The 12,423-nt window shown below is 44.2% G+C and overlaps 1 protein-coding gene across 1 annotated transcript in view; it reads right to left on the bottom strand.

Annotated features, from left to right (window-relative positions):
• Positions 1–8,914: 8,914 nt before the first annotated feature.
• LOC130311604 (cytochrome c1, heme protein, mitochondrial) overlaps positions 8,915–12,423 on the bottom strand; it is a 28,238-nt gene continuing 24,729 nt past the window's right edge. The window contains exons 6-7 of the mRNA XM_056552499.1: positions 9,639–9,739; positions 8,915–9,347 (exon numbers count right to left, since the gene is read on the bottom strand). Coding sequence (XP_056408474.1) covers positions 9,243–9,347; positions 9,639–9,739 — 206 coding nt within the window. The 3' untranslated portion in view covers positions 8,915–9,242. The remainder of the gene's footprint in view (positions 9,348–9,638; positions 9,740–12,423) is intronic.

Below are 12,423 nucleotides of genomic sequence, written 5' to 3'. Positions count from 1 at the left end.
ACGGAAACTGTGGAAATTAGAAGTGATTCTCACGCTTACTGGTAGGTGGTGTCGTTTTGGGCCTAAAAAAAGTGCCTAAAAAAGTACACAAACAATAAATACATGACCGCTGCATGATCAACAAGAAAAAGTTCTACAGGTAGGAAAAAAGAAACTGTATCAAAAGGCACGGAAGTAGCTAATAGGCTGCATGCGCCAAAACATAGACAAAAAAAATCCTCTAAAAGCAATGATAAATCTCCCCCATGATGTAACAGCAGAATAGTGAGTGCAGCTCTGGAGGAGAAGACATGATGTAACAGCAGATAAGTGAGTGCAGCTCTGGAGGATAAGACATGATGTAAAAGCAGAATAGTGAGTGCAGCTCTGGAGGATAAGACATGATGTAACAGCAGAATAGTGAGTGCAGCTCTGGAGGATAAGCCACCATATAAGTAAAAGGATTGAATAATGATAAACAGTCTTACATTTCTGATTGTTCTGTATTACAGCCAAGTATAAATAACAGGAACTCACACAATGGATCTGCCTTATGTTGGCCTCCGCGCTCTTCCTCCTCTGATTTCCTGGACCCTCCCCCTTGAGGTCTTTTCTCCCTCTGAGTTCCCGGACCCTTCCCCTCAGGCTTTTTTTTTTACTCCAATTTCCTGTCCCTCCCCCTCAGGTTCACTCTTGCCCGCGGTGGCGGTGATAGGTCTCAGGACCCCCGGACAGGCAGGGGGAGAGAAGCGGGTGGCGGTCTATGGCACCGCAAAAGCCGCTGCAGTTCATTGATTTAAAGCGCCGCTTTAAATCAATGATCTACAGCGGTGGGGGGGGGTAAAAACCGATAATTTATACCGGAATATCGGTATAAATTATCAGCCCTAAAAAAACGATATCGGTCGATCCCTAGTATAAACAGTGTTTCCCAACCAGCGAAAATTCAGACCATGTTTCACTATAGAGATCTGGACCCATCTGACCAGGTCATGTTTCTCTATAGAGATCTGGACCCATCTGACCAGGACATGTTTCTCTATAGAGATCTGGACCCATCTGACCAGGACATTTTTCTCTATAGAGATCTGGATCCATCTGACCAGGTCATGTTTCTCTATAGAGATCTGGATCCATCTGACCAGGCCATGTTTCTCTATAGAGATCCGGATCCATCTGACCAGGCCATGTTTCTCTATAGAGATCCGGATCCATCTGACCAGGCCATGTTTCTCTATAGAGATCCGGATCCATCTGACCAGGCCATGTTTCTCTATAGAGATCTGGATCCATCTGACCAGGCCATGTTTCTCTATAGAGATCTGGATCCATCTGACCAGGACATGTTTCTCTATAGAGATCTGGATCCATCTGACCAGGCCATGTTTCTCTATAGAGATCTGGACCCATCTGACCAGGCCATGTTTCTCTATAGAGATCTGGATGCATCTGACCAGGACATGTTTCTCTATAGAGACCTGGATCCATCTGACCAGGCCATGTTTCTCCATAGAGATCTGGATCCATCTGACCAGGTCATGTTTCTCTATAGAGATCTGGCTCCATCTGACCAGGCCATGTTTCTCTATAGAGACCTGGATCCATCTGACCAGGCCATGTTTCTCTATAGAGATCTGGATCCATCTGACCAGGCCATGTTTCTCTATAGAGACCTGGATCCATCTGACCAGGCCATGTTTCTCTATAGAGACCTGGATCCATCTGACCAGGACATGTTTCACTATAGAGACCTGGATCCATCTGACCAGGACATGTTTCTCTATAGAGATCTGGATCCATCTGACCAGGACATGTTTCTCTATAGAGATCTGGATCCATCTGACCAGGCCATGTTTCTCTATAGAGACCTGGATCCATCTGACCAGGACATGTTTATCCACAGAGATCTGGATCCATCTGACCAGGTCATGTTTCTCCATAGAAATCTGGATCCATCTGACCGGGACATGTTTCTCTATAGAGATCTGGATCCATCTGACCGGGACATGTTTCTCTATAAGAGATCTGGATCCGTCTGTCCAGGACATGTTTCTCTATAGAGATCTGGATCCGTCTGACCAGGCCATGTTTCTCTATAGAGATCTGGATCCATCTGACCGGGCCATGTTTCTCTATAGAGATCTGGATCCATCTGACCGGGCCATGTTTCTCTATAGAGATCTGGATCCATCTGACCGGGACATGTTTCTCTATAAGAGATCTGGATCGATCTGACCGGGACATGTTTCTCTATAGAGATCTGGATCCGTCTGACCAGGACATGTTTCTCTATAGAGATCTGGATCCGTCTGACCGGGCCAGGTTTCTCTATAGAGAGCTGGATCCATCTGACCGGGACATGTTTATCCACAGAGATCTGGATCCATCTGACCGGGACATGTTTATCCACAGAGATCTGGATCCATCTGACCGGGTCATGTTTTTCTATAGAGATCTGGATTCATCTGACCAGGACATGTTTCTCTATAGAGATCTGGATCCATCAGGCCATGTTTCTCCACAGAGATCTGGATCCATCTGACCGGGCCAGGTTTCTCTATAGAGATCTGGATCCATCTGACCGGGACATGTTTATCCACAGAGATCTGGATCCATCTGACCGGGACATGTTTATCCACAGAGATCTGGATCCATCTGACCGGGTCATGTTTTTCTATAGAGATCTGGATCCATCTGACCGGGCCATGTTTCTCTATAGAGATCTGGATTCATCTGACCAGGACATGTTTCTCTATAGAGATCTGGATCCATCTGACCGGGTCATTTTTCTCTATAGAGATCTGGATCCATCTGACCGGGTCATGTTTCTCCACAGAGATCTGGATCCATCTGACCGGGACATGTTTATCCACAGAGATCTGGATCCGTCTGACCAGGACATGTTTCTCTATAGAGATCTGGATCCATCTGACCGGGCCATGTTTCTCTAGAGAGATCTGGATCCATCTGACCGGGCCATGTTTCTCTATAGAGATCTGGATCCATCTGACCAGGTCATATGTCTCTATAGAGATCTGGATCCATCTGACCAGGCCATGTTTCTCTATAGAGATCTGGATCCATCTGACCAGGTCATGTTTCTCCATAGAGATCTGGATCCATCTGACCGGGCCATGTTTCTCTATAGAGATCTGGATCCATCTGACCGGGCCATGTTTCTCCATAGAGATCTGGATCCATCTGACCGGGTCATGTCTCTCTAGAGAGATCTGGATCCATCTGACCAGGACATGTTTCTCTATAGAGATCTGGATCCATCTGACCGGGTCATGTTTCTCTATAGAGATCTGGATCCATCTGACCAGGACATGTTTCTCTATAGAGATCTGGATCCATCTGACCGGGTCATGTTTCTCTATAGAGATCTGGATCCACCTGACCGGACCATGTTTCTCTATAGAGATCTGGATCCACCTGACCGGGACATGTTTCTCCACAGAGATCTGGATCCATCTGACCGGGTCATGTTTCTCTATAGAGATCTGGATCCATCTGACCGGGCCATGTTTCTCTATAGAGATCTGGATCCATCTGACCAGGTCATGTCTCTATAGAGATCTGGATCCATCTGACCGGGACATGTTTATCCACAGAGATCTGGATCCATCTGACCGGGCCATGTTTCTCTATAGAGATCTGGATCCATCTGACTGGGACATGTTTATCCACAGAGATCTGGATCCATCTGACCGGGACATGTTTATCCACAGAGATCTGGATCCATCTGACCGGGACATGTTTCTCCACAGAGATCTGGATCCATCTGACTGGGCCATGTTTCTCTATAGAGATCTGGATCCATCTGACCAGGCCATGTTTCTCTATAGAGATCTGGACCCATCTGACCAGGTCATGTTTCTCTATAGAGATCTGGATCCATCTGACCGGGCCATGTTTCTCTATAGAGATCTGGACCCATCTGACCAGGTCATGTTTCTCTATAGAGATCTGGATCCATCTGACCAGGACATGTTTCTCTATAGAGATCTGGATCCACCTGACCGGGACATGTTTCTCCACAGAGATCTGGATCCATCTGACCGGGTCATGTTTCTCTATAGAGATCTGGATCCATCTGACCGGGCCATGTTTCTCTATAGAGATCTGGATCCATCTGACCAGGTCATGTCTCTATAGAGATCTGGATCCATCTGACCGGGACATGTTTATCCACAGAGATCTGGATCCATCTGACCGGGCCATGTTTCTCTATAGTGATCTGGATCCATCTGACTGGGACATGTTTATCCACAGAGATCTGGATCCATCTGACCGGGACATGTTTATCCACAGAGATCTGGATCCATCTGACCAGGTCATGTTTCTCTATAGAGATCTGGATCCATCTGACCGGGCCATGTTTCTCTATAGAGATCTGGACCCATCTGACCAGGTCATGTTTCTCTATAGAGATCTGGATCCATCTGACCAGGACATGTTTCTCTATAGAGATCTGGATCCATCTGACCAGGCCATGTTTCTCTATAGAGATCTGGATCCATCTGACCAGGCCATGTTTCTCTATAGAGATCTGGATCCATCTGACCAGGACATGTTTCTCTATAGAGATCTGAATCCATCTGACCAGGCCATGTTTCTAACAGCAACCATGTCCCACTGCTTATACCGGACATTGACGATCGGGCTGATTATTTTTTTTATGTCTGGTATTAAACAGAAAACAGTTGCCCATTAGCTCAGTGGACTGTTCAGGACCGCCGCGGTTAAAGCAAGGCGTCCCAAACTGCTGAGGACAGTGGGAGGATGCTTACCTTCCTTACTGTTGTCAGATCGCCGCGCCATTGCTCCAAGCCTGAGATCCAGGCTTGAGCAACTGAGCACAGATAACACAGATCTATGCTATGGTATAGCATTGTTCAGTGTATGTAATCTAAGTATTGCATGTAATAGTCTAAAGGGGACTAAAAATTAAAAAAAAAGCTAATAAATGATTTAACCCCCTTTTCCCATTTTGAAAAAAACTTAAAATATAATGTTAATCAAACTGCACGGTCAAAGGCGCAAGCGTAAAAAAAAATTCCAAAGTCCAGAAATGCGTATTTTTGGTCAATTCATATACTAAGAAACAAAAATGAATAAAACGCAATCACAAAAGGTGCCATCAAAATAAAAATGATCACGGTAAAAACTACAGATCATGGCACAAAAAGTGAGACCTCATACATCCCTATATACAGAAAAATAAAGTTTATAGGGGTCAGAAGTGGACAGTGTTAAAACTTTAAAAGTTTGGTGCATGTAGTTTAAAAAAAACTTAAGTAGTAAAATAAAACCTACAGACAATTAGGTATCCTTGCAACCGTATGGACCTACAGAATAAAGATAAAGTGTCATTTGTACTGAAAAGTGCATCGCGTAGCATTGGAAGCCCCCAAAATTAACAAATTATCCAATTTTGCCCCACAATTTTTTTCTGGTTCTGCCATCGATTGTGGTGAAATGATTAATGGTATTTACAAAGTAAAATTGGTGGCGCAAAAAACAAGCCCTCGTTTGGGTCTGTAGGTGGAAAAGTGTTATGATTTTTAGAAGCTGAGGAGTAGACATGAGCGAAGTTACAGTGATTCGATGCGTCACTAACTTCTCGGCTTGGCAGTTGCTGACTTTATCCTGTATAAATTAGTTCAGCTTTCCGGTGCTCCGGCTGGAATTGGTGGATACAGTCCTAGGAAAGTCTCCAGCCACCGGAGCACCTGAAAGCTGAACTATAATACAGGATAAAGTCTGTAAACGCCGAGCCGAGAAGTCCGTGCCTAATCAAATCCCTGTAAATTCACTCATCTCTAGTGAGGAGGAATAAACAAAAGAGCCAAAATAAAAAATGGCCCGAAAAAGGGGTTAATAGCTGCCATTTCCCATCTGTGCTCCTCCTGGTCATCAGAACAGTTCCTGACCTCCTCACACCCTTTTCGATGAGTAGTTTCTTGATATTTCCCCTTGACCCCACCATTCTTTGTATATGCTCCACACTGAGGTTTGCAGTGGCCCCAGCCCCTCTAGACCAGACCTCCCTCCAATCAATAGATTTCCCCGTGTAATCTAACTCCCCACCACACCCAGCCAAACTGGTGGACTCCGAAACACATCTTATTGTAGAGGAGGACTCCTAAACACATCCTATTGTAGAGGAGGACTCCTAAACACATCCTATTGTAGACGGGGACTCCTCAACACATCCTATTGTAGACGGGGACTCCTCCACACATCCTATTGTAGACTGGGACTCCTAAACACATCCTATTGTAGAGGAGGACTCCTAAACACATCCTATTGTAGACGGGGACTCCTAAACACATCCTATTGTAGACGGGGACTCCTCAACACATCCTATTGTAGAGGAGGACTCCTCAACACATCCTATTGTAGACTAGGACTCCTCAACACATCCTATTGTAGACTGGGACTCCTAAACACATCCTATTGTAGAGGAGGACTCCTAAACACATCCTATTATAGGACTCCTCAACACATCCTATTGTAGACTAGGACTCCTCAACACATCCTATTGTAGACTGGGACTCCTCAACACATCCTATTGTAGACTGGGACTCCTCAACACATCCTATTTTAGGACTCCTCAACACATCCTATTTTAGGACTCCTCAACACATCCTATTGTAGACGGGGACTCCTCCACACATCCTATTGTAGACGGGGACTCCTCCACACATCCTATTGTAGACAGGGACTCCTCAACACATCCTATTGTAGACAGGGACTCCTCAACACATCCTATTGTAGACGGGGACTCCTCAACACATCCTATTGTAGACGGGGACTCCTCAACACATCCTATTGTAGACGGGGACTCCTCAACACATCCTATTGTAGACGGGGACTCCTCAACACATCCTATTGTAGACTAGGACTCCTCAACACATCCTATTGTAGACTGGGACTCCTCAACACATCCTATTGTAGACTGGGACTCCTCAACACATCCTATTTTAGGACTCCTCAACACATCCTATTTTAGGACTCCTCAACACATCCTATTGTAGACGGGGACTCCTCCACACATCCTATTGTAGACAGGGACTCCTCAACACATCCTATTGTAGACTAGGACTCCTCAACACATCCTATTGTAGACTGGGACTCCTCAACACATCCTATTGTAGACGGGGACTCCTCAACACATCCTATTGCAGACGGGGACTCCTCCACACATCCTATTGCAGACGGGGACTCCTCCACACATCCTATTGCAGACGGGGACTCCTAAACACATCCTATTGTAGACGGGGACTCCTCCACACATCCTATTGCAGACGGGGACTCCTAAACACATCCTGGTTTGAAGATAATTGTTACCATATCACTAAAGACAAAAATAAAACAAGTCTGGGAAGAGTCTATCCCTGACTTTTGAGGGTGCCCACCTTATTTATAGCTCCAACAATGAGGACAGCCCATTCCCAATACCCCGTGAGAAGAAAAGAAAAAAAGCAGGGACAAAGATAGCAAATATCTATAGTGAGGGTGTACACACCAATACGATATGACAAGAGGCTAAAGAAAGCATGGAGTCTTCTGTAACATATATAAAAATAGTACATCCAGCAGATGTAATTGATTCCAACGTGTTTCTCCTGAAAAGACCGGTTCATCAGGGGATATTTCCAATAGGATTGGATGTACAGAGATATTAAAATGCAAAACGAGCATGTGGTTCACTTAACTGATGTAAAAAAAAAAGTCAGAATCCAATGTGAATATATCCTAGTCCGCTAGCAATGGGGATGTAAGGGATATACAGATTGCAAATGGCTGATAAAACCCCTAGTGTCAGATGTCAGTCACACAATAGTCCAGTGTTTTTTAAACAGAGTGCCTCCAGCTGTTGCAAAACTACAACTCCCAGCATGCCTGGACAGCCAACGGCTGTCCAGGCATGCTGGGAGTTGTAGTTTTGCAACAGCTGGAGGCACTGTTGGGTCTGTCAGTGACACTAGTCCAGTGGTTACCAGAGGCTGATCTTTAGAATTATCAGCCCCTGGTCTGTCAGTGTGACGAGTGTATTACATTGGACTGACACAAGTGGGTCTTACCGCCACTGGCAATCTGTGCATCCCACTCGCTGTCATTCACATCGCTAGCCGAGTATGTATACACCTTGGCTTTTGATATTTCTTTATTGCAGATTGACACCCCCCCCCCCCCCACAGGTTCATTTCCGATTTTGACATTTCTCTGTATGTTCATCCCATTGGAAATATCCCCTGATGAAGCCATCTCTACCCTTCAGGAGAAACACGTTTAGCTCAATGGAATCTGTTTTAGATGTACTATATTTTCTCGGAGGAGCTTGTTATTTCCATTTTATTTCAGTCTTTTTCTACGCTGATACCTTATTTGTGCATACCCATGTATTATAGAAGTTACCTCCCTCTTCCCCACTTTGTTCCCTCCCTCACTTGGTAATCGGAACCATCCTTGTTGTCTGGGCCACCCTATTGAGGAGGCGGGATCCCAAAAGGCAGGGACAGGCTCTTTTAGGGAGGAATGGATCTAGGGTGGGGAACTTATTTCCCTTCCCAGACTTTAATTTTGCCTTTGCTGAGATTAGTTGTATCATCACACCGGAACACGTAACAATACATACACCTTAGATCCTGATACTTCACCATTGCAGAATGATCACCACGGGTTCGTTCTAGATTCTTAACATTCCTCTGTACATTCATCCCATTGAAAATATCCCCCGATGAAGCTGTCTCTCCCCTTCAGGAGAAACACGTTGGAATCAATGAAATCTGTGTTAGATGTACTATTTTTTTTCCTCTTGAGTTTGTTACAGAAGAATCCACGTTAAGTTCTAATGTTTTTTTTTTTTCCCAATTAATGATTAGTCTCATGTTAACCCCACAAAAACCACCGGCCACCCTCTCCGTCCATTTTAAAATATTTTTTTTATTTAATTTATCAGCCTCCCCAGGTAGGGATGGACACAAGAGTGTTTGCAGATTTCTCCCGCAGTCCCTCTTCCTCTCCGATGACACATAATGGACGATGATGAAGACAGACAAGCGGAAAAATAAAAATAAAGTAAATCCCGTGAAGACCGAGGTGAGAAATAATATTACAATGGAGGATTCTGTCCAAGTGCTGCCTCCACAGTCAGGAGGCAGGATAGGGGGACTGCAAGCACGACCAGATCTCACCACCGAGGCCGCCAACGCACATGAGGAGGGTCCCACACGCAGCATACAATCAGTCGGTTACTTTGGTGGTTTATAGACCATCTTCCTGGACTTCAGCACCGTCCACCGGTGTCTCTTCATGTAGTAGAGAACGGCGCAGATAAAGGTCGACATCAACACGATCTGGGGGCAGAGGGGACACCGTGAGGATAGAGACACCATGTCCTGGACTAAGGCTCATCATACTGCTGGGGGTTTGGTACAGTGTGTCAGAAACTACATCAGTGCTTTCCAACAGTGTGCCTCCAGCTGTTGCGAAACTACAACTCCCAACATGCCTGGACAGCCTTCGGCTGTCCAGGCATGCTGGGAGTTGTAGTTTTGCAACAGCTGGAGGCACACTGTTGGAAAACACTGAACTCCGGTCAGAGACCTCCATTCACGATAATTCCTCTCCCCCCCATAAACACTCACTTTAAGGCCCATGCGCTTGCGGTCGTCGTGTTCCGGCTCAGAGGCCCATCGCAGGAACGTGCAGACGTCTTTAGCCACCTGAGACATTGTTGCGGGGGTTCCTGCAGAGGAAGACAAATTAATGTATCAGTGACCTCTGAACCCTATTAATGGTATAGACAACAGGTACACAAATCTGATTATACCTGGTATAATACAGGATATAACTCAGGATCAGTACAGGATAAGTAATGTAATGTATGTACACAGTGACCTCACCAGCAGAATAGTGAGTACAGCTCTGGAGTATAATACAGGATATAACTCAGGATCAGTACAGGATAAGTAATGTAATGTATGTACACAGTGACCTCACCAGCAGAATAGTGAGTACAGCTCTGGAGTATAATACAGGATATAACTCAGGATCAGTACAGGATAAGTAATGTAATGTATGTACACAGTGACCTCACCAGCAGAATAGTGAGTACAGCTCTGGGGTATAATACAGGATATAACTCAGGATCAGTACAGGATAAGTAATGTAATGTATGTACACAGTGACCTCACCAGCAGAATAGTGAGTACAGCTCTGGGGTATAATACAGGATATAACTCAGGATCAGTACAGGATAAGTAATGTAATGTATGTACACAGTGACCTCACCAGCAGAATAGTGAGTACAGCTCTGGGGTATAATACAGGATATAACTCAGGATCAGTACAGGATAAGTAATGTAATGTATGTACACAGTGACCTCACCAGCAGAATAGTGAGTACAGCTCTGGGGTATAATACAGGATATAACTCAGGATCAGTACAGGATAAGTAATGTAATGTATGTACACAGTGACCTCACCAGCAGAATAGTGAGTACAGCTCTGAAGTATAATACAGGATATAACTCAGGATCAGTACAGGATAAGTAATGTAATGTATGTACACAGTGACCTCACCAGCAGAATAGTGAGTACAGCTCTGGAGTATAATACAGGATATAACTCAGGATCAGTACAGGATAAGTAATGTATGTACACAGTGACCCCACCAGCAGAATAGTGAGTACAGCTCTGGAGTATAATACATGATATAACTCAGGATCAGTACAGGATCAGTAATGTAATGTATGTACACAGTGACCTCACCAGCAGAATAGTGAGTACAGCTCTGGGGTATAATACAGGATATAACTCAGGATCAGTACAGGATAAGTAATGTAATGTATGTACACAGTGACCTCACCAGCAGAATAGTGAGTACAGCTCTGGAGTATAATACAGGATATAACTCAGGATCAGTACAGGATAAGTAATGTAATGTATGTACACAGTGACCTCACCAGCAGAATAGTGAGTACAGCTCTGGGGTATAATACAGGATATAACTCAGGATCAGTACAGGATAAGTAATGTAATGTATGTACACAGTGACCTCACCAGCAGAATAGTGAGTACAGCTCTGGAGTATAATACAGGATATAACTCAGGATCAGTACAGGATAAGTAATGTAATGTATGTACACAGTGATCTCACCAGCAGAATAGTGAGTACAGCTCTGGGGTATAATACAGGATATAACTCAGGATCAGTACAGGATAAGTAATGTAATGTATGTACACAGTGACCTCACCAGCAGAATAGTGAGTACAGCTCTGGGGTATAATACAGGATATAACTCAGGATCAGTACAGGATAAGTAATGTAATGTATGTACACAGTGACCCCACCAGCAGAATAGTGAGTACAGCTCTGGAGTATAATACAGGATATAACTCAGGATCAGTACAGGATAAGTAATGTAATGTATATACACAGTGACCCCACCAGCAGAATAGTGAGTGCAGCTCTGGGGTATAATACAGGATATAACTCAGGATCAGTACAGGATAAGTAATGTAATGTATATACACAGTGACCTCACCAGCAGAATAGTGAGTACAGCTCTGGAGTATAATACAGGATATAACTCAGGATCAGTACAGGATAAGTAATGTAATGTATATACACAGTGACCCCACCAGCAGAATAGTGAGTGCAGCTCTGGGGTATAATACAGGATATAACTCAGGATCAGTACAGGATAAGTAATGTAATGTATGTACACAGTGACCTCACCAGCAGAATAGTGAGTACAGCTCTGGAGTATAATACAGGATATAACTCAGGATCAGTACAGGATAAGTAATGTAATGTATGTACACAGTGACCTCACCAGCAGAATAGTGAGTACAGCTCTGGAGTATAATACAGGATATAACTCAGGATCAGTACAGGATAAGTAATGTAATGTATATACACAGTGACCTCACCAGCAGAATAGTGAGTACAGCTCTGGAGTATAATACAGGATATAACTCAGGATCAGTACAGGATAAGTAATGTAATGTATGTACACAGTGACCTCACCAGCAGAATAGTGAGTACAGCTCTGGAGTATAATACAGGATATAACTCAGGATCAGTACAGGATAAGTAATGTAATGTATGTAAACAGTGACCTCAACAGCAGAATAGTGAGTGCAGCTCTGGGGTATAATACAGGATATAACTCAGGATCAGTACAGGATAAGTAATGTATGTACACAGTGATCTCACCAGCAGAATAGTGAGTACAGCTCTGGGGTATAATACAGGATATAACTCAGGATAAGTAATGTAATGTATGTACACAGTGATCTCACCAGCAGAATAGTGAGTACAGCTCTGGGGTATAATACAGGATATAACTCAGGATCAGTACAGGATAAGTAATGTAATGTATGTACACAGTGATCTCACCAGCAGAATAGTGAGTACAGCTCTGG

Source organism: Hyla sarda, unplaced genomic scaffold (assembly GCF_029499605.1).
Source record: "Hyla sarda isolate aHylSar1 unplaced genomic scaffold, aHylSar1.hap1 scaffold_165, whole genome shotgun sequence".
NCBI lineage: Eukaryota > Metazoa > Chordata > Amphibia > Anura > Hylidae > Hyla > Hyla sarda.
Note: the sequence above shows the minus strand (reverse complement) of the source record. Positions and strands in the feature narration are given on the sequence as shown.